Source organism: Anguilla anguilla, chromosome 3 (genome assembly GCF_013347855.1).
Source record: "Anguilla anguilla isolate fAngAng1 chromosome 3, fAngAng1.pri, whole genome shotgun sequence".
Taxonomy (NCBI): Eukaryota; Metazoa; Chordata; class Actinopteri; order Anguilliformes; family Anguillidae; genus Anguilla; species Anguilla anguilla.
The window spans coordinates 5,030,231-5,055,974 of record NC_049203.1 but is presented as its reverse complement, the minus strand read 5'-3'; the positions used below and the strand labels follow the sequence as shown (position 1 = coordinate 5,055,974).

At 48.2% G+C, this 25,744-nt stretch overlaps 2 protein-coding genes across 4 annotated transcripts in view; both read left to right on the top strand.

Moving 5' to 3' along the window:
* The window catches only part of il13ra1 (interleukin 13 receptor, alpha 1), a 10,407-nt gene extending 7,442 nt beyond the window's left edge, over window positions 1-2,965 (top strand). The window contains exons 9-10 of the mRNA XM_035407475.1: window positions 941-1,061; window positions 1,916-2,965. Of these exons, the coding sequence (XP_035263366.1) occupies window positions 941-1,061; window positions 1,916-2,011 (217 nt within the window). The 3' untranslated portion in view covers window positions 2,012-2,965. The remainder of the gene's footprint in view (window positions 1-940; window positions 1,062-1,915) is intronic.
* Window positions 2,966-7,920: 4,955 nt separating this feature from the next.
* lrch4 (leucine-rich repeats and calponin homology (CH) domain containing 4) overlaps window positions 7,921-25,744 on the top strand; it is a 43,152-nt gene continuing 25,328 nt past the window's right edge. For 2 of the 3 annotated variants that reach the window (XM_035409215.1, XM_035409213.1), the window contains exon 1: window positions 8,172-8,343. In XM_035409215.1, the coding sequence (XP_035265106.1) occupies window positions 8,172-8,343 (172 nt within the window). Of the gene's footprint in view, window positions 8,344-25,744 lie in introns of all 3 variants that reach the window. The other variant, XM_035409212.1, reaches the window with a different exon arrangement.

Below are 25,744 nucleotides of genomic sequence, written 5' to 3'. Positions count from 1 at the left end.
TATGATCCATTATAATCTATCGTGATCTATTATTATCCATTATTTCATTTTCTCCACTGCCTTGTTTTCCCAGAACGCAGTGTTGTGGGGGGGGAGGGGGGGTTACTCTCAGTTACCCGAGCACAAAGTGGCAGTAGAAGGTTCCTCTCACTCTTTTTTTTAGCATGAATTAGCATGCTAAATAAACACGTATGTGCGAATGCATTGTTTAGTGCGACGTGGGTGAAGGACGAGATTTCACACACTCGAACACGATTAAGCAGCGTGTTAAAAAAAAAAGGCCCCACTCAGGATTGTGGCTTCCTGTCTCGTCTCCGGCCAGAGCAAAGGACACGGTTCTGACGCGTTCGTGTGACCGACAACCAGTAGCCAGAACCTTTCCCACCCAAGCGGATAGTGTAAACAGGAGAAAGCTCCCACACTACCACGTGCTTTCCCAGAACAGCCGCAGATGTACCTCTTGGCAGCGGGGCCTTATCCGGTTCGCTGCTGGATGTTGCTGCTCGTCCGCGCGCTAGACACAGCGGCCCTAGGGTAGAGCTTGTCCGAGCCGCTGTGGCGAACGGCTTTCCACGGACGCGCGGTCAGATTTGAACGCTAACCGACGTTTCCGCGAACGTTCCGCCGTCCGTCGTCGCGCGTTGTCTGAATTTGTCCTTTTAGTGAGATGAAAAAAAAGGGGCAAAGGCGTACGCACAGGATGTATCTGCTCAGAACGTTTTGTTACTCATGCAAGTTTTAAGGGCAGGCTTGCGAGTCACAGTTTAGTTTTTAGTAACTCATTTTTATTTTCATTTTCATTTCAGTTTGCTGTAGTTTTTTTTTGTTTTTTCCATCTGAACTTCTATTTTGAAAAAAGTAAGAATTTATTTTTAAGGACCTTTTTTTTTGTGAATGAGGCCCTTTTGTCTTCACGGTGTTCCTCCTCTTCTCCTTTAAGACTCCACGTCTGGATCCTGCCCCAGATCCCCGACCCAATGACGTTGTTCAAAGAGCTGGTCAACAGCAAGGAGGCTGGAGGCTCACATCTCACAGAGAATGCCGCTATGCCCCACAGCAAGGTACTTTGCCTGTACTTTGTGGTCTGTTTCCAGCCACCAAAACACAAATCACCTTTTCATTCCCATAACGAGCTGCCATGTTGAATAGATTTAGCGACGCAGTATGTTGAATTTGGTCTATACGGCACTGTAGCGTCTTGAAGGTACCAGTAGCTTGTGAAGCATGAAGGAAATTAAGAGGACGTATTAAAATCAATAAGTCCTGCTACTTGTTAGATTATTGTATCTGAACGTTGGTTGATAGCTAGGTAAGTACTGGCAACTATGATTAGATTAGAATGTTATACAGCTGGATCAGTTGTAAGAAGCTGTAGGTTTTCCACAATAAGCCATGTAATGTGTCAGTTCTTATATATACCCCCCCCACCCCCCCAAAAAGAAAACTCGCCACAGTCCTGCAGTGTTGGACTTCAAGCTAGCTGAGGTCTGTTTAAGCTAGCTGAGGTCTGTTTAAGCTACCTGAGGTCCATTTCAGCTAGCTATGGTCCGTTTAAGCTAGCTAGTGGTTCATTTAAGGTAGCTGAGGTGCGTTTCAGCTAGCTAAGGTCCGTTTAAGCTAGCTAGTGGTTCATTTAAGGTAGTTGAGGTGCGTTTCAGCTAGCTAAGGTCCGTTTAAGCTAGCTAGTGGTTCATTTAAGGTAGCGGAGGTGCGTTTCAGCTAGCTAAGGTCAGTTTAAGCTAGCTAGTGGGCCATTTAAGCTAGCTGAGGTCCGTTTCAGCTAGCTAAGGTCCGTTTAAGCTGGCTAGTGGTCCCCGTTTAAGGTGGCTGAGGTCCGTTTCAGCTAGTCGAGGTCCAGGGTCTCTTCGTCTCTGAAGGAGAGACCCGTGAAAGCCGATCCTTTGTTCTTTCACAGAACCCGGAGAAGCAGATGCTGTACGTGCCCGAGGAGCCGGAGCTTTGCGTGAACGTCCAGGTGGAGGAGCCCGACCTCGCCGTGACCTCGCCGTGACCCCCGCCGTGACCCTGTGACCCCCGCCCTCTGTCCCCCCCCTGCCGCTGGCGGACTGGCGAGGGAGAAGAGCGGATTCTTCATCGTCTCGTTTAAGAAAACGCGCTCAGGGAGAAACGCGCCCGCGTCCCTTCTGTGCGCCGCGCGAACGTGTGAACGTCGGGCCCCGTAAAGACCGCTCCTGCACCCCTGCCACCACCCCCCCCCCCAACCCCCGGAGACCCCGGTGCCTTCTGGGCACGCAAGGAAACAAATCCCTTCCTGTGTTTTTTCCTTTTCATCTGTAACAGCTTGCAGCCAGTGTCCTCTGTAGGCTTCTGCACGCCCGACTGACTCAGTAGAGGGAAAGGATTCCCGTAAGAACTCCTGCGCACCGATTGGCCGCCACGTTGCGGCTGGAATGGGATGTTTTCTGGGCGCTGGAGGACATTTTGTTTGGCGGAGCGGGGGAAATGCCAAAGCCAAAGCCAAAGCCAAACTCCCATCTGGGGAAACCAGAAGGCAACTCGTCCGGCCAGATGCAGCACGAACGTTCCCAGATCGCCGCGATCGCAGGAGGTTTGCCGACTTTTGGAGGGAACTGACAGAAGGCTCCACTTTTTCTGTCTCCAGTGATAAAGTTTTTTTTATCATCCTCGTGTGTTGCCCCCCGGCGATTGTTGCTATCCATTTTACCATGCCAATGATGCTGCACTTTCATGCCAGTGACCGTGGGGTCCAAATATAAAGGGCACAGTGCATTAAAAGGTGTTTTTACATGGCTTGACCTTTCATCGCTCCTCTTGAACTTGTTCACCTGTCTCAGTCTTCTCTTCGAACCCTGGCTGTTCCAGGCTGAGTGACTTTCGGAAATTTAACTGCAGACTATGAAAATGCACTTGTGTAAATGTGTTTATACTGTTTACTGTATGTTATGTTACTGTACAATAAAAAATTGTGTGGTGTCGGTTTAAATTGTGTGGTGTCGGTTTAATCTGATGCAAATAACATTCTTGTCCTTATCGTCCTAATTAATTTCACTGAATCATTGCTCACAACCAGACCAATTATAATACGGTACCTCAGGTATACCGATATTCATACCAACTGTATGATTGCGCAATTAATGTACTCTGCCGAAGACTGTTCACAGCCAATACAGAGGTGCGGCAAAATCAACACAGCAATGCAGTGTGTGAATTCCTTTCTTTAATCAGTAGTAAGGAACTGGCCTTGTAATAAAAAGGTCACGGGTTCAATTCCCAGGTAAGACACTGCCGTTGTACCCTTGAGCAAGGTACTTGACCTGCACTGCTTCAGTATACATCCAGCTGTATAAATGGATGCAATGTAAAAATGCTGTGTAAGTCACTCTGGATAAGAGCGTCTGCTAAATGCCTGTAATGTAACGTAGCGCTCAGATACTTCTTATCACTTTTGTTAATTTCTCACAATCGCAATGACAAAGCACAATTCCCTTCTTAAGAGCCGCCAATCGGGAAATGAATGATTAACTCACTGCAGCGCTGGGTCACGTATGGAACGTACAGCCGGCCTGCTTTGGCCACACAGTATACTCATTTGCATATGGTTTTACCTCCTCGTGCCCTGATTGGTCCATTTTGCAAGTGCCGGTCTACGCCACCTGCAAAGCCCGCGAATTTGTCTATTAAATCTAGGCGCTGATTTGCACTCAGTGACGCGCTCCATGCCACGTTTCCATGGCAGCCCTTCTAGAACTCCTCTACGCCACGCTTTGTTGAGACGCCACCAGTAGGGTTATTTCTCGTCATTTATATCGGGATGTGAAGACGCTGGTATCAGGAACTCTGGTTCACTGATGGTGTAAATAGTGCCGGTTGATTGAATACGAAAGGACAGGGACACCACCTACTGTACGAAAAGAGAGATACAGTATCATTTCACTGTTTTTGAAACTATATCTTAATTAAGAAGTGGTGTTACAGGTTTTGGGTACAGGGCTACGTCAAACGTTGAGAGTTTTGCGTGCCTGTGTTCGTGTGTGCGCGCATATGTGTGTGTGCATGGATGTGTATGTGTCTGTGTGTGTGTGCATGGACGTGTATGTGTCTGTGTGTGTGTCTGTGTGTATGCGTGTGTGTGTGTGTCTGTATGTATGCCTGTGTGTGTGTGTGTGTCTGTCTATCTGCCTGTCTGTCTGTCTATTCATCTAATATTGAAATATAGACAGTGTGGTAGACAGAATACCACCCTGTGCCTTTCTCATGTCAGACAGCTGAAGCTGCGATGGAGTTCGGTCAGCTCAGCACTAGAATGGAAGCCCTCCCTGATAAAGGTGCAATCTGCGGACAACGCCTCACTCTTTCTCTCTGAACCAAGTATGAATGAGTCGTTGCATTTGTATAGCGGTTCTCCAGGTGCTCAAAGTGCTTTACAGTGATGCAGGGAAACTCACCTCGACCACCACCAATGTGTAGCACCCTCCTGGGTGATGCACGGCAGCCATTTTGTGCCAGAATGCTCACCACACATCAAGTAAGATCCAATGCCATGGTACATACAGGGAGGGGGGGGGGCGGGCTGTGTACACTGGGGATTGTGGGTTTGAGTCCCAGGTGGGGCATTGCCATTGTACCTTTGAGCAAAGTACTTAACCAGAATTGCTTCAGTTAAATGTTCAGCTGCATAAATGCATCGCTAGTACAAATGCATGTAAAAGTTATTCAGGATAATGCTTTAGAAGGTGCTATACCTCAGAAAAGATGTTAAGCAGAGGTATTGACTTGCTGTGTTATTTTTGAAAGGATAAGCGTGTTACCCTCTCTGTGCTGATCAGATTGTCTTGAAATCGCCCTGTACATCTGGCCATTTGTTTGGCGATTTCAGTCGTCTTTTTCCAACAAAAAATTTCCACTGCTGAAAATAACAATAAGGAACGGTGCATTACTCAAAATGTACACTAAGTGGCGCCCCTGTCCTATTGTATCAATTTTCCAAGTGAAATTGTTTCTCTTCCCTCCAACTTTTTGGCTCTTCTGGAGTTCTGGTAAACGTGGTTATGTTGCGTTAGTACAGTAACTAGTTCACGAGTAAAATCCCCAGCTAAAGGATTACGAAGCAAGCGAGAAATAACATGTTTTAAAAAAAGAAACCAACTGTCTTGCCCAGGTTCAATGCAAAGTTAATGTACAGCAGGGTCCAGTCAATCAGAGTGACATTAATAACTCCTATCCTTTGTCTCTCACACCATTTCTCATTCCCCTTTCCTCTCTCTCTCTCTCTCTCTCTCACACACACACAGCTGGTGGGGGGTTAGCCATGTTGGATCGCATTGCAGACATTCTCAGTAATTCTCATCTTTCAGCAGTCACTCATTCTCTCTCTCTTTCTCTCTCTCTCTCTCGCGCTCTCTCTCTCTCTCTCTCTCTCTCTCTCTCTCTTTCTCTTTCTCTTTCTCTTTGTCCCTAACTTTCTATCTCAGTCATCCCTCTCTCTCCCCCCATCTATGTCACTATCCCTCTCTCATTTCCTTTTCTCTTCAGGATCCACTGTGCTGGAGGTCACAGATCACACCATTTTATTTTTCATGACCTTGTTCTCTTGAGCCCTCTTCCTCTTTTCTGTATGGTCTAATTCATTTGCAGTTCATTTACTCCAGAGAATTCCTGGCAAACATTTTGCCATTCATGCCATGATCAGTGTTCCAAAACTCTTGCTTGCTTGCTTGCTTGCTTCTGGCTTCACATCGATATAAATAAATACATACATTTCTTTTCTTTTTTTTAACCTCACAAAGACGGATTTATGATTTAGCAATTTTGAGTGCAAGTGCCACACATTTTTGAGTTCAGTTGTACAGTTAAAAATTCCAAGTTGGTTTGAATTACTGTTTCAGGACATTTATGACCAGGTGATGCACTCCACCATGTTTTCATGTTAGTCGTCATCTCTAGTACAACATAAACACAGATATACACGTTAAAAATATTGGGGTGAGTTGTAGTGCTGATCTGGTACACAGTAAAAATGCCAATAAGCGATAATATAAGGTGCTCAAGGGTACAACGGCAGTGTCCTCCTTGGGAATCGAACCTGTGACCTTTAAGGTTGCAAGACCAGTTCCTTGCCCATTATAATACACTGCCGCATCATAAACTAGAGGTACGAAGAGTGTGTGATTTGCGGCAGATATGAATGAGACAACCTCTGCAGGTAACAATTTGGAATGCACTCTGAGAAACAAAGGTACAGTTGGAGGTGCATTTAGGTTCTTTAGGGACCAGCTAATAAAATAATGTTCTATTTGGGTACTATTAAGTACATTTTCCAACCAAAAAAAATGTGCAAACAAATTATGTATTGCTGGTTAGGGGTGCAATTTTAAGTACGTATAGGATACCACCCCAGTGACAAGCATTTGTAGCATTATAGACTTTTTCAAACGGTTTTTTTTTTTTTTTTTTTTTTTTTCTGTGTGGGGAGCCGGTGCGATTGAAATAAAACAGGACATATTTGCAGATTGGCTTGGACATTAATACCCTTACTTACAGCACAGTTCTAATTTTGCTATCAGCCAGAATTCCTTCAGCTGTAACAGCAGTGGTTTTACAGACAGACATCTAGAGATATTTTTAAAAATTTGTGTTATAAAAGAGAGCTGGAGAACTAGCCTTTATATAAATACTTAAACAGGGAAAAACAAACCTTCATACCTTCAATATGTTTTTTTTTGTTTGTTTTTTTTTTTGAGATGCATATACTGTGATGTCATGGGTGCGCAGATGGTGTTTTCATGCAGGCTATGTTAAAGGAGTGGGCGAATGTGGGGATACATATGAACACAGTGAATGTGACGAACGTCAGGCTGTTTTGTCACCAGAGCTGTGAACCCAGCTGTGTGATTGACAGATGGACAGATGGGGACAAGGGGGTAGGGGGCAACATTAATGGGCCAATGAGCAGGGACTGGGGGGGCTGAGGTGGGGGTAGTCATCTGGTGAGAGAAGAATGGAGGAAAAAGAAAAAAGAGAAAGAGGAACAAACCCATGGAAGGCTGGGAGACAATGGACCATTAAATTTACACTTATATGAGGTACCTGAAATACAGAGGCACACACACAAGAACGCACACACACACACCCAAACACACACACACACACACACACACACAAATCACTACACAGACCACTGATACGGTCTACAGCCAATAGATATTAGTGACACCCATTCCAAATTAGCAGGTGCACAGAAATAAGTGCATAATTACAAGATGCTAGAGCAAGGCAACTCCTCATAAAATTGTGAAATATTTCACTATTTATTTCAATATTTACAAAAGTATGAAATTTTCACTTCAGTTATTTGTTTGTTTATTTATTTATTTGATAATTACTCTAGAGCCATTATATAAGAAGCGATGATCAAGAAACCACGTTAGTCGCCGAACTTCGTTTAAATAAAGGTGACACTATTCTTTTGCCAACAGCAATTGGTTATTTTATCGTATAACAGCCGCTAGACTATTTCACTATGTCGTTTAGCTTTATTTTGAAATATGTTACCGCCTGGCACACCTTCTTCCTCATTTCTCTATGTACCAACCTGTTTTTTTTACAGTCTCTGGTGCCAACCTTCCATTTTGACTGGTCTAACTTTAAACCAATCGCTTCAAGGTTTTTGTTTTACGACCGTTCAGGTACTTTTCTTGTTCGTACAGCCAATCTAGGATCATTTTACTCAACCCTAATCCCAATTTGAAACCGTTACGTGACAAAAAGATGAAACTGATCCTGTGTCAGCACTTGAGGATGAACTTCAGCGGCTCGGGGCTTGTCTTGGAACCAGTCCAAAACCACGCCCTAATTCAGAGAGTTGGCTTTCTGGCTCCTCCCTATTGACAACACATTTAGAGGAGTTCTCCTAATGTCAATCAAAGCTTCCTGCATCCTAGCCACTCCCTCTCGCTTGCTCTCCGTTCTCCTCTTTTTGAAGATTGACAGTTAGCCACTACCCGTTTACTCCAGGTCTGTAGAAATTCTCTCAAAAAGAAAACTTTGGGTGCCAGTTCTTAGCCTCACTTTGTTACTCTTGAAGTTGAACACCGCGTGTCCGTTTTTTGGACGCTAAAGGGGAAGAATATAGAGAAGAGAAAACTTAAAATTGGCATAACAATAAAGTATACAAAGAGGCATATTTATATATGGCTGCTGGGGATGGTTCCCAGCTGCCGGCGACTATAGCGGCTAGCCGGAGCGTGGAGAAGGCGTTGGAAGAAGCAGCTTCTAGCGGGGCTCTTAACTTGTCAAGCCGTAAACTGAAGGAGTTTCCTCGGACCGCCAAGAACTATGACCTGTCCGATATCACACACGCAGGTGAGTTTGTTTTGTCTTCATAAACGCGATGCTGGTTAAGTTTGGCAGCCAGCACGCTGATTCAGAGTTAGCCAAATTTCCAAATTTGCACCGTACAGCTAATGTTAGCAAATGTTGGTTAGCCCTGCTAATAAAACGGAACTGAATTTACTTGGTAACTAGCTACGATAACTTGTTCAAATTTCACATAAGGTTATGGTTCTGTGTAATTCACCTGTGTTGGGTAATGATTTGCCATGGTTGGATCAGGTTGCTAGCTAACTGCAATTTCTGATCATTTGTTAGGCTGAGTACACATTTAGCTCGCATTTAGGCTGGTTTTTTGGGTTTTATCGGCAACAATCGTGTGCAACTTTATCTTAACCCACTTCAGCCCAAGTTCAGTGTTTCATATTCGCTTCCTGTTCGCCGTTGCGTGGAGATCGGCTATACTAGTTTTTCGTAGCCGGTTAGCTAGCTAGATAAATTACGCAGCTCCAATTCAGGGTGTCGTTGGGATCTCTTTGGCTGAAAATGTCTTTGTTTTTTCGGACAATGCCCTGTGTTCTCTTTGTTTGCAAGGTAGCTCGTTAATGTGGGGAAATTGACATTCTGACTGGGTAAACTTAAGATGAAATATTTGTTAAAGTGTAACATTGTTCGTAGTCTAGTTACTTTGCTACATTTGTAATATAGGAACAAAGTCGTTCTTTCCTGGTTGGAAGGGATTAATAGGTGGCTAGCGTGTTAGCTACAGCTTACGACTTTAAAAAAAACGCCCCCTCTCCACCAGCAGCTAAGCTAGTAGTGTTTTGCAGTAATAATTGTGACCATCTGCTGAGGCTTGTGAACACTCGGGCTACGGGGCCCTGTTTCATTCAGAAAATGGTTGCTTTAAAAGGCAGTGTGAAACAATGCAGCAGGCTACTCATTAAACCTTAGACTGTTTAGTCTATTTTGAATCGTAACGTTGTGATACGAATATATTGGCAAGACTAGCCAAAATATATCGACTATCTGGCATGCATATCATACTTCAATGTAGAGTAGCATCACTCTCAGCACCAAACTCTCTTCATAAATCTCGCCATTTTTTTTTTCACTTTCAAAACTTCGCACGTGCGTCATGTAAGATGTCTTAAGGAACTCACGCTTACCATTTTAAGTTATGGTCTAAAAATGCAGTTTCTTTAATTTTGCAATCAAACGAAAGTTGTGTGTGTGTTTTTAATGCAGCCAGTAAGATCACAGTAAAATCATTTTCTGATCTGCACAAGTCGCCACGATTGTGGCAATCTTTCCGCTCAAGATGTGGTTTCAGTTGACGCTTTTTCAGTGGGTTTCCATTAGCAACGTGATAAACATTGGTAGATCAAAACAATCCATGTTGTGTTGCAAGTCTATATGTCAGCGATGTCTGAACATCATTTACGTCAAGGTGAGGAGGGGCGATTTGAAGTGCATGTAAAATATTACACACTAAAATAGCTTTCAGGCAGAGAAGCCTTATGTGTCTCAACGGAAAAGGCAGAACTTTGGTCAAAAATAACGCGGAAACCTTCGTTTTTCATATGCATTAAGTAATAATGTAGCGCGTGCCTTGCGCCCATCTTAAGAATAAGTACGAAACGACGTGGCTGTGCAGTTTTTCTTTCTTTTCTAAATTTTTCTTTTTGCTTTATATGGAATGAAAAGCGGCCCTCTAAGCATGGGATGTGGCAGTAATCTGGTGTGCAATATCAGTCCTTCCACGGGCTGTAACGTGGATCAGCTTCCCAACAGGAAGGTCACGGGTTCAAGTCTCCCTGCGGGAAGCACACGCTACTGCCGCAGCTCGGTCCAAACCGAACAAAGCGCAGCTGTGTTTCAGCCACGACGCCACTCCGCATCCCAAATGCAACAGTAAAAAATAAAAATAAAAAAAATTCATCCAGAGAGTATTAATTTTAGTTTAAACTAAATTTGGGGGAACCCAGGAAAACATCCTGTCAGACGTCCGAGGGGAAATGGGGCTGCTTTGCATGGGGATTGGCTGCTGTAGTTGCAGATGCAGTGGTTGAGAGAGAACGAGAGAGAGAGAGAGAGGTGGGTGAGTGAGTGAGTGCGAAGTTAATAAATAATTTTTGTTGTGTCCACTCACTCATGTGACCCCCAAGGCCTGTGGAGACAAAACCCTTCTTGTTCTCGGGGAGATGAAGGGGGGCTTGCTGGTGTTTTCGGTCAGGATCAGCAGAGCCCAAAGAGTCTCTCTCTCTCTCTCTCCCTCTCCCTCTCTCTCTCTCTCTCCCTCTCCCCCTCTCTCCCTCTCCCTCTCCCTCTCTCTCCCTCTCTCTCTCTCTCTCTCTCATGTGGATTCTCTAGTTCTCTGTACCTTGTGAGCTCTGTATATTTTCTATTGCCCACTGGCTTTTTTTGAAATTTTATTTTTATTTCTCACTTTTTTTTTTTTTTTTTTTGTATTATGCTTCAGCATTTATTAGTAGCCTTCTGGCTAGTTTGGGCACAATGCATTGCATGGCTGTCATGAATAGGTTAACTGTAGGCCTAATTCACTTCTGTGCATGGTACACATTATCTCCTCTGCCTTGCTCCCTCTGGCTCTCTCTCTTTCTGTCTCTGTGCCCCTACCTGTTAAACAGGGCCCATACCAGTTTTTGAAAAGCGGTTACTCAATCCGGCTACCCTTAGCTAATAGATGGTGGTCTGAAAACCCTGGGGTTGATTTGAGCTCATTTTTAAGATTTATGATGCGTACATCGAAATATCAACAGCAGCGCGTATTGCGTAACCGCTCGCTAGGTGGGACGGCTAGGCTTCTGAACAGGGACAGAAAATGGCAGTGTGGAGCTGCAGGTGGCTGTTGGTTGCAGTTAAGCCAGTGGTGACTGTGGTCCCCAGCTCTGCGGGGGGGGGGGGTGGATGGACCCAGCTGGGTCTGGTTTTGCCCTGGGGGTGGGAGGGTTTTCCGTGGGCCTGGGTGTCAGCACGGACTGTTTGGCATGTTGAGCTGCACATGAGGGGTCCTCCTCCGGCTCATGCCCGTGGGAGCCTGGCCTGAGGGCTGCAGTGTGACGGGCGGCACCGTGTGCTTCGTGGTGGGGGGGGGGGGGGTCGCAGCACATCGCTTGTCTGCGGAATGATAGCGGAGGTCACGCGTGATGGGGCCATTCTGCAGGCGTTTCACGAGGCCTCTTCATTTCGGCTGCTTGCTACGGCTTAAGGTGTAATTAAAAAGGAAAAAGAGGAAAAGAAAGGTCATTCTCTGCATGGTGGCCAAGACCGGTAATTGCATTCGATAATTATCATTGCGGTATGTCTCCCAGCCCGAGGCCATTTTGCGCTGGGTAGGAGACAGAGGGGAAAGCATTACATAATGACAAACGAACAAACAGAAATGAACATTAAGTTTCTGTGCCGAGCATTCCTCTCTGCTAACGGCTTTTGTTGCCGAGAGACCGTTTTGTTAAACGCGAGAGCGATTGTTGTTAAAATAACACGGCCTGGTTCTCTGCCAAGCGCCGTGAACACAGAGATGCTGTTGTCCTTGGTGAAGCTGAGAGGGGAAACAGCTATGGAGTGCTTCTGATTGTGAGGGAATTCCTCTGATGTGGTGTCCGTGGAACGCGGGCGGGCGAGGGGGGTGGGTGGGGTGGGGTGGGGTAGGACGGGGGGGGGCGGAATTGTTCTGCGAGCCTTGTTTGCGGACGGCTTCGATCTCTTTGAAGGTTTTGTGCGCATGCAGAGTCCTCGTCCTCGGGCGTGTTCAGTAGATCGTGAAATCTAAGCCCGCTGTTCTCGACCGTGATCTGCGTTCAGCGTGTATTGAAGTCCAGGTAGGCTTGAGTACGTTCTGCAGTCTTCCTGTGAGGGAGGACACTGACTGGCCGGCTCTGATTTGTGCACCGGCTCCACTTCCTGGTAGCGTTAGGCTCGGCAGTAGGATGGTGCCGAGCCCTGCTCCGCTGCGCCCCCGCGCCGAGAGGAAGCGACGCTTTCGCAGCATTGGCTGCGGCTTTTGAAACCAACCAACGTCATCTCGGGTGACCATTATCTTGCAGTTGGCAAAGCTGTGAATTTAAAAGCAAAAGCCAGAAATCATATGAGCTGTGTGACACCCTGCCTGTCCCACAGTTTATTTATTTATTTATTTATTTATTTATTTATTTATTTTTTTGGGGGGGGGGGGGGGGGTTCCCTTAATATCTAAAATGGACATTTTTGAATATTGCTCTGTTTGTTCTGTGATTGAGAGGTGGTGCTTCTTTGGCTTGACTGTCAGGTAGACTTAAAGGTTAAAAGAAAAGCTTGTATGTGCTCTGCTTATACAAATGTAGTATAGGCTAATTCCTTTAATAATCGAATTGACGGACTGATCTGTGTAGCCTATATCTTGTGTAATATGAATTGATTTAAGTGTTGAAAGTTAAACTGTGGACACACTCTCACGCGTACACACAAGCACACGCACGCACTCACGCACGCTCGCACAGGCGCGGTGTTCATATAGGCATAGTTTTTTAGTTTCAGTAAATTTTTGCATTGTTTTGCAGGTTTGTTGATATTTTTGTCCTTGTCACAGTAGCGAACTGCACATGGTTTGCATGTGTGTGTATGCATGTGTGTATGCACGTGTGTGTGTGCATGAGCATACATGTGCCTGCATGTGTGTGTGCTTGTGTTTGCGTGCATGTGTGAGTGAGAGCGTGTGGGAGTGTGCGTATATGAGTGTGCGTGTGTGTGTGTGCGCGTGTGTGTGCTTGTGTGCGTGTGTGCGTGCATGCGTGTGCATGCATGCGTGTGTGTGTGCTTGTGTGTGTGTGTCTGCATGTGTACGTGCGTGCGTGCGTGCGTGCACATGTGTGTGTGTGTTGCGCATGTGTGTGTGTGTGCTTGCGTGTGTGTGTCTGCATGGGTGCGTGCGTGCGTGCGCATGTGTGTGTGTGTTGCGCAGTGCTGCCCAGCTTCCTCTCGTGCTCGTCTCTCCGGATGTGGCTTGATGCTCAGCTCTCTTCTGCTTCTGCTTTTTTTTTTTCCTCCCTGTCTTTCTGTTCTCTTTATTCTTCCTCCTCCTCCTTTCTTTCTTCCCGTCGTCTGGCTGGCTGCTTTTAAACAGCGACCCGTCCCCTCACACGGCCCGGCAGATGGTGAAGAGAATCCCATCCTCCCGGGGGACTCTGGCGTACAGAGTGGGGGGGGCAGGGGATTGACCGGGGGGGGGTGGTGGGGGTTCGGCAGAGGGGGGGGGGTCCTCTCTCTTAAATCGAAACTCAGGCGTGGAGCGGAGCCTAGCCAGCCAGCCTGGACAGGATCAGTTGGGGGGAGTCTTTGGCCGTAACTCAGGTTTGCTTGTGCTCATGGTTGCATAATGGCGGGTGCCTTTGCTTGGTGCGTACAGTCTGTTCAGGGTTCCGCGCGGGTTTAGGGCCTGTTCTGGGTCAGGGCGTCCTCAAAGCTGGCTCCCCAGGCCCTCTTGGGCCGCTGGTTCTCATTCTTCCCCTCCAATCAGGGACTGATGTAAACCTGGGGACCCCAGGGGAGTTAAATCTCTGGCCAATCAGTGGCCTTAATCAGTTAATCAGAACTCTCAGGTAAAAAATGAAAACCAGCAGCACTACTGACCTCGAGGGCCAGATTTGAGAATCTCTGCAAGGCTCTCCACTAACAGTTTTTCTTCAGGGAGCAGCATGTGCTCCCAAGCTGAAAGATTTAGGAGAGCACTAATGCATCCCAATTAGATGTGCTCCTAAATTACTTTTCCTGCTAGCGCACGTCGGTTTTCAGGAGCAGATGCTCCTAAAATGGGGGGCGCTGTAGAGCCCTGGTCTGCTGTGGGTTCTTGTGGAGCTCTGGGTAAGTACTGCCAGTGTCTCTCAGCAGTGCTAAAGCTGTGTGACACATGTAGCGCTACAGATATGGACACGGGCCTGGGCTTCTGGGCTGCAGCACACACTCACATCTGCTGCACAGACAGACCTCTGCACACACAGACTGCTGCACACACAGACTGCAGCACAGACAGAATACAGCACACACAGACTGCAGCACAGACAGAATACAGCACACACAGACTGCAGAACACACATAGGCTGCAGCACACACACAGACTGCAGCACAGACAGAATACAGCACACACATGCCACAGACAGACTGCAGCACAGACAGAATACAGCACACACTAACTGCAGCACAGACCGAATACAGCACACACAGACTGCAGCACACACAGACTGCACCACAGACAGAATACAGCACACACAAACTGCAGTACACACACACTGCAGCACAAACAGACTGCAGGACACACACACTACAGCACAGACAGAATACAGGACACACATTCCACAGACAGAATGCAGCACACACAGACTGCAGCACAAACAAACTGCAGCACACACAGACTGCACCACAGACAGAATACAGCACACACAGACTGCAGCACACACACACACTGCAGCACACACACACACACACTGTAGCAGGGCCTGTATATGGACTTCTGCTCGTGTGGCTTAATTGTTGTTTTTTCTCCCCTCTGGCTAAGTTCAGCCTGGCACTTCTGTCCTACCGATGAGGTCATCGGCCACAATAGCACTCCCCCGAAGCTGCTTGAAGATTATCATTATTGGACCATTCGTAATCATTTCAGTTCTGTAACCTGATGATTAAGTTTTTGTTTGTCTGTCTCTCTGTGTTTATAAGTCATATCGGTGTAACCTTATAGTGTTAAGTCATCTAAGCGTCAGTGTCTGTGTATGACGCTGCTTCGGGTGTGTAGCTGGTACTCCTCTATTCCCATTAATGTTGGCTTGTTGACTTTGGTGTGTGCAGATGGTTTTCGCGCTCTACTCTAAGCAGGAAAACATGGTGGGGGTTGGGGGGGGTGGGGGCGGGGCAGGGAGTTGGTTATGTAATATGTTAACTGCAACCATCCGCTGCTGACGAATTGTGCCCATACACAGAAGTGGCTTTGGGGATTGTTTAAAACAGAGCTTTAGATTTAGGCTACGTCCTGTATAGGAAATGTAAATCAGTAAGCTGAAGAGCAGCCTCTATGGCTTGTAATAGGCTACATGTTTCCGGGCAACTTGGTGACTCAGGGTTGTGAGGAGGAGGAGGATGGGTAGGGGACGAGGTCACACATGTGTTTTCCATTTTTCTCAAGAAAGTTTTTTTTTTTTTTTCTTTCCCCCCCCCCCCCCCCCCCACACACACACACGCGCACCCCCCCATATCCCTACCCACAAAAAAAAAAGAAAGGCTGAGCTTGACTATGACCGACAACAGCTGCGGTGCCTGGTGCACATACCGTACCACTTCCCAAAGCCTTCATGGCCTCACAGCACGCAGCTGTGCGCCTATCGCCAGCTTGTTTGGTTGCCATGGGGATGGAGACGGCAGACCATAAGCTGTGATTTAAAAAATAAAATAAAATAAATAAAAAAAATTCAAAAAAACATTTTTCATGAATGAATCTTGTTTGTTAATGAAGTTAACGTGCTGCAGATATGCACGTGTATGCAGGGTATGACAGCAACACCGGCAAAATGCTGGTAACTTTTTATCGGTGGCTGGTGAGTTTGTTTACTCTACCAGTTTACTCTACTTTGGCAGGTAACCACCCATCATTTGAAGGTCCTGTTGTCTGGTAAAACAAAAAGTTAATTTTGGAATGCACCAGCCACTGTGGCCAGTGGACGAAAAAGTTAGATTCCTGCCCTGTATATATATATATATATATATGTAGAAGATGAGTCCATGCGCATGAATTGCAGTTGTCGCTGGTGTTTTGAAACGCGGAAGCTGAACTGAGTCTGCGTGTGGCGGGGCTGAAGTCATGCTCTGCTGCTCTGGGCTGCGTCCTCTGCTTTGCATGTCTTTGCATGGTGAGTGGGCCAGAACCCGACCGCCAGAACGCTGCTCGCTCACCCCCCCCCCCCACCCCCCCCGACGGAGGGAATGCGATCGCCGGGCGGGACAGATACATCAGGCTCGAAATGCCGAATTTCTACCAGCGCTGTTGCCCCGATCAGAGAAACAGATCTGTGCAGGTTCGAGTGGATGGGGCCGGGGTGGGGGGCGGGGGGGCGGGTCACGGAGTTAACTCCAGCGGGGGTCACGGTGTGTGTGTGTGTGTGTGCGTGTGCGTGTGTGTGTGCGTGTGCGTGTGCGTGTGCGTGTGCGTGTGCGTGTGCGTGTGCGTGTGCGTGTGCGTGTGCGTGTGCGTGTGCGTGTGCGTGTGCGCGTGCGCGTGTGTGTGTGCGTGCGTGCGCGCGCGTGTGTGTGTGTGTGTGTGTGTGTGTCCCCGTCAGAGTGGGACTCAGAGGAGTCCCCACAGAGCACCGGGCCGGTCCGACGAGAGCCCGCACCTTACCCAACACTCCTATCGCATTTCTCTTTCTTTCTCTCTTTCTTTCTTTCCACTGCCATTCCCTCTGTGTTCTGCGTGCGTGAATCATCCCCCCCCTCCTCCCCTTCGTCTTTTCATCTCCATCCGGGTGTCTCTCTGAGCTCTCCGTCGAGCGTGAGCGTGGACCGGGTGGCAGCCCTGGTGTGTTCCGTTGCCTTGAACAGGTCACCCTACAGGGTTGGAGTCCTGATCTGTGTGGTCACTTCTGGCACTACGATCTTCACTTCACTCCAGTGTGTTTCTTTTGCACCTCTGCACCTTGAACTGACGCACTTTGTTGTAAGTCGCTCTGGATAAGAGCGTCTGCTAAATGCCTGTAACGTAACGTAACGTAACGTAATGTAACATAATGTAATGTAACATAACGTAATGTAACATAATGTAATGTAACATAATGTAATGTAACATAATGTAATGTAATGTAATGGCGCATGCCGGGTCAGTGCGGGTGGGAGGATGCCATTGGCCACCAGCCGGCCCCCTCCGCCCCGGCGACACGCAAAACCAGGAGCGGCTCCGGCGGCTACGGATCGGCGGCAGATCGGCGGCGCCCTTTCCCGAGTTAAGACCGCCGCGGCGGTTCAATCGCGAAGTTTAAGGCCCGGGCGTCAGGGCCCGCGACCCGAACGTTTGGTGCCGTTCGTTAGCCCGCAGTACGGCCGGCCGCCTGAAGAGCTCGTGTGCGGTAGCGGTGAGGTAGCGCAGTCCTGGTGGTGTTGAGCGTTTGGGCCTTTGCCCCCAGGGCTGGGGTGCAGGGACGCGGCGACTCTGCTTGACGGGAGAGTGCTGACTCAGCGCCGCCTGTCCGCTCTCGTGGAAAATGGCCGCCCTTCGGACAGATGGGATGAGCATTAAAAATGTATCCCGATTAAATGTTTATGAAAGCCCGGGTTACTTGGTTACTAAGGGGACATAGCTCAGGAGGTGAGAGCGGTTGTCTGGCAGTCGGAGGGTTGCCGGTTCGATCCCCCGCCCTGGGCGTGTCGAAGTGTTCCCTGAGCAAGACACCTAACCCCTAACTGCTCCCAGCGAGCTGATTGGCGCCTTGCGTGGCAGCCTTTCGCCGTTGGTGTGCAAGTGTGTGTGTGAATGGGTGAATGAGAGGCATCAGTTGTGAAGCGCTTTGGATAAAAGCGCTATGTAAATGCAGTCCATTTGCCATTTTACCATGTGCTTGTTAGCTCATGCAGACGTGTGTGTGCGTAAGAACCCTGGTTGGAGCAGGTAGGTGAGCTGCTGCTGCTGTTGTGAGTGCAGGCCAGGTGGAGTGTGGGAGAACAGGCGGTGCGTTTCATACGGCTCTGCAGGCCTGGGTGTGGCTCTGTGCACTCTACCTCCTCTGTGATTAAAAGGTGCTTTTGTTGCCAGACCCACTGAAGGATTCCCACTGTTTTCAGGAGTGGAGAGCACCCTCAGTGTGAGTCTGCTGAATCGCATGTGTGCACACACACACACACACACACACACACACACATACACACACACATACACACACACACACACACACACACACACACACACACACACACATACATACACATACAGACACTTACGCACATACACACACACACACACACACACACACATACACACACACACACACGCACACACATACACACACACAGACACTCACGCACACGCACGCATGAAAAAAGAATATGAATAAATCTGGATTAATATTCTGCCGTGCACGAGCTTGTGTAGTAACACCCACTCACAGATCGTCCCTGTCCCCCTCTGGTCCCTATGGTGCTGAGCCACAGAAATGATTAAAAAGTACAGAACTTTCCAGCAGCTGCAATAGGAAGTCGCAATGCTGCATCCTGTTGTGTGATAGCATCTGGGGGGGGGGGGGGGGGGTGGAGGGGACCATGTTGTTGTTGGCAACGTTCTGCAAAAAAAGAGGTAAACACAAACTGGGCCCTCACTTGCACCCGCATCGAGGCAGATGCGTTTGATAGCTTAGCTGTTCAGCCCATTGATCCTTTGAAGAGTACTCTTTTCAGTGTTCTAGAACTCCACATTGCTGTCAATGGAGTTCTAGAACACTGAAAAAAGTACCAGTAGCGATTGTGACATCACATCAGCGTTAGTATGCTCAGTTACTCACACCTCTTAAAGGGCTAAGGAACAGGGCGGGGCCGTGGCGTGGGGAGTTGAGCGGGAGGACGGTCCGTTTTGCCTGTGACGGCGTGGACGTTGCCGGATGGGAACAGTCTCTTCCCTTGGCGGCGTGGATCCACCACGTCAAGTCGCAGTTTGTTAGCGCTGCTGCTAGCCCTATTAAAATACCAGCCGTTGCAGATGGCCGTTTGCAGGTACTGGTTTTGTTTCGCCGCTGGCTTCGGCTGTAGCGTGAGAGCGCGCGCGACTCTGCGCAGAGTGGAGTATCTTGTTCGTTGAGTCATTCTGTGGAGGTGTTCTTCTTTTCCTTCGGGATTTTTCTTCTTTTTCTTCTTTTTTTAAAAGCTATTTGTTCACGCCCTCACGCGAGGGCTGTCCCAACGCTGCCGCTCGCTGTCCCGCTCCCTCTCCCTCTCCAGGCCCCCCCCCACCCCCCGCGTCTGACTGTGACTCAGCCGTTGGCGGCCTGCGTTCGGGCCGCCCGCTCGCTGACTCTCTCGCTGACCCCCTCGTTATTCAGCGCTCTGATAGGCCCGTCTTCGTTCCCGTGGAAACGGCCCGCCGCGGTTCCGTGGGTACCCGAGCGGGAGAGCCGGCGCGGCGTGTTTTCTCGTTCGTCCCCCAGAGTTCCCGGCGGCCGCGCCGGCGGCTGTTACGAAACGCCCAGCGAAGCTCTCGCTCCTCACTTCCTGCTTTTGTGAACCGTCGGATGCAAGTCTTTCTTTTTCTTCTCTCATTTGTCAACATTCTTTCACCCCGATAGAGACACAGACACACTCTCACTCTCTCACACACACACACACACACACACACACACGCACACACTCTCACACACACACACACAGACGCACTCTCACTGTCTTTCACACACGCTCTCACACACACATGCACGCACACACACTCACACACAGACACATGCACTCACACACACACGCACACACACACGCGCATTATTGGCTCATCAGCTGGGGCCGGGAGGCCAGCTGACTCTGAGCACACAGGCAATTAGTGAGTGAGTCTGTGAATGAGTGAGTGAGTGAATGAGCTGGTGGTGGGGGAGAGTCAGTAAAGCAGAGCTGCGCAGTCAGCCTGCGGGCCAGTGAGAGGGCGGGGTGGGGGGGGGGGGGCAGAGTCGGGCTTGGCAGGAGGCCCCAGGAGACTCCAGCTCTTCTTTGTTTCACATTTAAAGTAACATCTGCCTCGGATGACTGACTTCCCCTCCTCACTGTCACAGTGCATGTATGAGTGTGTGTGTGTGTGTGTGAGTGCATGTATGAGCGTGTGTGTGTGTCTGTTTCTCTTTCCGTCTGTACTTTCTGTCTCTGTAGTAAGTAACTGAGGTAACAGTGGAGTGGTTGCATCACAGTCCTTTCCCCAGAAATTGATCTACAGCTTTTAATATCGCTGAAAATGTCTGTGAAGCTGTAGGAGGTTTCTTGTTTTGGCAGATTCAGGAGGGGAGCGCATTTCGCCTGTGTGTACAGTACACGCTAGCGCTCAAACAATGCATGCAGCCCACACGTTGTTCTGTTTTCTATTGGTTAAACTCACAGTCTTGTCATTGGTCTCGATTCATTTCCTTGTCCCTCAAAATGAACATGCCTGATTTTTGTTTCTGTGAAGCAGGTAGATGGGAGGTAAAAGACTTTTACGCGACACATTCACTGATAACTGCACATGCTAGGCCCCATCTCTTTGCTACTGTTGACTGCTCCGTACCAAATTTAATGCAATTTTCTGTCTTTTTATTTTTTTTGTTTTATCTCTGTAAATGTACTATGGTGAACTTGGTTTTTTAAAGAAGTCTTTGTATGTTTTTTTTGATTGACGCATGCCTTCTTCGCCAGGTCAGTGTTGTGAATTAGAATTTGTTCTCAGTCACTTTTACCTGGTTAAATAAAGGTCAAATAAATAAAAGTAATTGTCCGTAAACGGAAAACCCTGACTCATCTTGGACTGGGTGGCCTGCATTGTTGCAACCAACTGTAACATTTCCTAAGAATTGCTATTCAGATTACTGTGAGGCATCAATTGTAAAGCGCTTTGGATAAAAGCGCTATATAAATGCAGTCCATTTACCATTTACCATTACTCGTGCCTCAAAATTGCTGTACAAGGCAAGAGTCGCTGCCTTCCCCCTCCATGCAGCTACAGTGTGGCTCTTTCATAAGGCTTGGTAGGTAGGCAGTGTTGGGACCTGACCGAGAGCTGCGCTGATAGCGTGTAGTGGCAGTGGTAGCAATAGTAGTAGATTTAACCTTTACTGAACCAGGAAGTCTCTTAGGACTGAAAAGGGAGGGATAAGGGAAGCCTGCCAGATGTATCAGCCAGACAATGCGACGTGTAAAAAGCTCCATGTTGAAAACAAACACACAAACAGCACAAGTACGTGTGCTACGTCTGCTAACGGGCCCCAGTAATATAAGACGTAAAACTGTTGCCCTGTTCTGACGGCATTATGAAAAGGGGGATTTGAAGTCACCCGGAGATGATAAGGCAGTGTTTCTTAATGAAAGCGTTCACTGCAGAACTGTGTTTTTACTGCTGTCTGAGTGAATGTGGCACTGTTACAAGGCGGTGCGGGGTGCTGTGGTGTAGCTGGGACTCACTGTGTGTTTTCCTATGAGGGGTTGCAGACGCACTGACTGAGCTCTTGTGAATGGCTGCTGTTTTGGATGACGGTATCAGACGGTAGGCCTCTGCCGTGCTGTTTCTGTCTGCGTCGCCCTCGTTTTAAGTTTTCCTCTTTGCAGACCCGGGTCAAGTACGCATTTGTTTTGGATTCAAATACTTTTCTACGCTTTACTGATCTTGTCTTGTGTATTGGACATAAATGAAATCCTCTCAAAAAAAAAGTGCAAAACCCCACCTTCTGGTCATATTGGCCGGCTCAAGTACACCAGGCAAGATCAACAGAGCACAGAGAAGTATTTGAATCCAAAACAAATAAGTTTTTTTTTTTTTTTTGACCCGGGTCTGCCTCTCAGTTTAAAGCTTCTTAGTGGGAGATTACCCCCCTGTACCGTCGCCGGTTACCGCCAGCCGTCTCCGCGACGGGGACCCCGCTGCGTTTACGTTAGCGGGAAGGGGGATTTTGGGGTTTAGCCCCGCGCCTCCCTCCCTGCCCGCTCCTGGCCGAGCTCGGAGTGAACTTCCTGCTGGTGCGAGCCGGGCGTGGCGGGCGGATTAAAGACATTCTCTGCTGTATTAGGGACAGCGAACGGCACCGGCTGTGATGTGCGTAGGGGCGGCAGTGTAGCGTAATGGGTAAGGAGTTGATCTTGGAACCTGAAGGTCACAGGTTCGATTCCCCGTTGTACGAAACGAGTATTGTACCTTATCGAACCCGCATTTTGTAGTTGTTCCAATGACCATGATATGCGCTTTTGTACGTCACTTTGGATAAAAGCATCTTCTAAATTAATGCGATGTACCCTTGAGCAACGTACTTCATCTGCATTGCTTCAGTGTATATCCAGCTGTATAAATGGATGCGATGTAAATGCTGTGTAAAAAGTTGTGTAGGTCGCTGTGGATGAAAGCGTCTGCTAAATGCCTGTAATGTAATGTAGCTAATGGCTGACTGGTACCGCTGTTTTCACCTTGCGGTCAATGCCGTGGTGATTTGTGGCCAGCTGCGATCCTGAAACCTGTGCCTTTTATTAATGCTACAACGACGTAAAATTTTCCGGACGTTGTTTGACGAAGCAGGATTACTGATAACTGCGCTGAGTGAAACCCGGAGGCCTCCCAAAACCTGGAACGTGGGCTCAAGTAAAAAAAAAATAAATAAAATTTTAAAAAAAGAGCTGTTCCAGGTTTTACTCAGCACAGTTATGCCGCTAGCACTAATCCTGCTTTGTGAAATACCCTCCTGGTGTGCGTGATAAATACAGCATTTTATGTGTGGGGAAATTACTCATGAAGCTTTAGGCCTTGTGTACACTACACGACTTTCCGAATCCTAACAATGGACGGCATCTCACTTTTAATGAGCGTTTCTTGTAAAAAAATCACTGGTATTTCCATCCTAGGAACACTCACACCAGTGTGGCCACAGGCTATGGTTACGGGGGGGGGGGGGGGTTCACACACCACACAAGCCGTGTCTAAAGACTGGATTTTTCAGTGGTGAAATAAAATCGGCTTGATATTCTCACGCAAGTTGCAGACTAGTTTAAAACTGGATCGCGATTGAGTCGGTCTCGCATGAAATAGCCATCGGAGGCGGGCGTGCACAGCGACCACGCCGATAATGGGGATTTCCTTAGGGTTTTTTTTTTAAACATCTTGAAAACTACAACCAGCAGGGGGCGCTGGTGCAAAGTGACTCTGTAATCCCGGCCTACTGAAACCCTCTCAGCACTGGGTCACGGGTTGCTACCAGCCACAGGCGGCACTGGAACTCCAGATATGATCCCTGACCGTGGGAACAGTCCCTGCGCTTAGAGCAGTGCTTTAACAGGGTGAGCCACTCTGCAGCCCTTGTGACTGAAAATGCTTTGCACTGCTGCTGCTGCTGCAAGCCCGCCACACAGCCACAGCTGGTGAGCAGCAGGCTTATGTGCAAGAGTACGCACCAATTACAGGCGAGCTCTGCAAGATCTCAAAGAGTTGCAGCTGAGCAGTTACAAAATCAGGAAATGAAGTCAGTGGCAGATTAGTCTAAATTCTGAACACATTTATATCCGTGTGTATTTTTGCAGCATCTGGCCGCTGAGCATGAGCAGGTACTGAAATCTGTGCGTGGTGGCGACAGCGGAAGCCTATTTTGCGCTTGAGCTGGCAAAAATATTTTGTTGTCTAACCCGCCCCCCCCGCCCCAGTGTCATTGAGTTCTAGGTGCTAAACCGAAATCATTGTGTGCTGAACAAAAGTGACTAAAGGGAAAAGCTAAGCGAGCTACTGCTGTACGTGTTTGGTGGCTGTCGGGTGTTGATTTAAAGCACTGTCTGTTGTGTGTGAGGGAGAGAAGAGACGGGTGTTAGTGTGTGTGTGTACTGTGTGTGTGTGTGTGTGTACTGTGTGTGTGTGTGTGTGTGTGTGTTACACATGTACGTGCTACACATGTACCTCCATTCCAGCACTTAATGTACTTTGTATCATTGTCCTGGTGTTGTAGCTTGTCATGCCTCCTAGTTTGACTTGGCATAGGTTAGGTGAGAGTAATGTTCACTGTGTGAACTGGACTTACTGTGTTCATGGCTATGAATAACTGTACAAAATGAGTACTGTACCTTATCGGACCTGTATTTTGTAGTTGTTCCAATGTCCTTTGGTATGCACTTTTGTACGTCGCTTTGGATGAAAGCTTCTGGAAAATAAATGTAACGTTGTGTGTAGTGTGTGTAGTGTGTGTGTGTGTGTGTGTGTGTGTGTGCCAGTTGATTGTGCTGCGGGTGGTGGCAGGCCTGGGAACGGGGCCTGTATCTCCGAGCCGCTCCCACCGCAGTGATCTGGAGAAGCCGTGCTTTTCTGCTGGAGGCGGGAGAGGCAGCGTTCCCAGGCCTGGGCTGTGCCAGCAGTGCTCGTGCAGTTTCAGCTGCGGGTCAGATTACCAAACCCGTCGCACCGAGTCCTCCACGAGTCAGACGGGGAAGCCAGGCTCTGGGTCAGAGGTCAAGGTCTAGAGCAGGGCTGCCCAACCCTGTTCCTGGAGATCTACCCTCCTGTTGGTTTTCATTTCAACCCTAATTTAGCACACTTTTGCTCTTGCGAGGTGTGGCTTCGTTAGGGCCTGGAGTGAAAACTCACGGGATGGTAGATCTCCGGGAGCAGGGTTGGGCTGTCCTGATGTAGGACTTGATGTGCGGCTGTGTTTCAGGCTGCTTTCCCTACCGGGGTTTGGCTGTGCATAGTAAGCATGCAGTAACTGCACATCATTACAGCAGGACGGAGAAGCATGGAGAAGCGTCGTCCGCTAGCATGTAGGCTAGGTGCTAATAGGTGCTAACGTCGGGCGCTGGGGTCAGAATGGTGGACAGCCAAACGAGGCAGTAAGGTCGTAGGTCAAGCTGAGGAGGTCTTGCAGTCATTCAGTGACCGGAGTGACCGTGTAGACTATATTAATTCCAGTTGGTACTGTGTGTTAAAATTGCACAAACATGGCATTTACCTGGATACAAATTTCATGTTGTGCCGTCTGTCTCCGTCTGCCTCTTAATCCATGTTTCCTTGTGTCTTCATCTGTGTGTTCTTTAAATCCTCTTGCTCTGAAGTCTGTCTTTAAGGACAGGTCTGCTATCCCCTCCCCACCACAGAGTTAGAATACACCTTAAAGCGTACTGTAACAAGACCAGGTTAAAACCTAGTGTATGGCTGGACCTAACACACGTGATCCGGCCGACCAATGGTGTAACCTCATAACTCGGCCGACCAGTGGTGTAACTTCATCACTCACTCACTCACTCACTCACTCAGTCAGTCATTCGCAGACATTCGCGTTTGTAGGGGGCTGGCCCCGCTGTTGCGGTCCGGCCAAAAAAACACTCATCTTCCTCAGGAACTGCGGCCTTTCGTACTGGCCCGTTACGTAGGAAACGGTCTCTCGCGGATCCGTGCTGAAATAAAACCGTGAAATCCTCAAAGCCTCCGGTCACAAAGACGGCCATTGTTCCGCCGTGTGTGGACGGTTTGTTTTACGCTCTGATTTTGTCCCTCGGTTGTGATGAGGGCCGCCGCTGTTTGCCCTCCCCGGATAACCACGGCAGCTGCTGGCCTTCGTTTTATCTGCGCTCGCCAGCTGTAAAGAAGCCCAAGACAAAGATTGCACTTTATTATGCTCTTCCGCTTAATCTAGACTGCAAAAAAAGTCAAGACTGGATCTGAGAGAAAATACGTGATTAATTCGAATATGCAGCCCTGAGATCTAGGGGGTGTACTAGGAAGGAA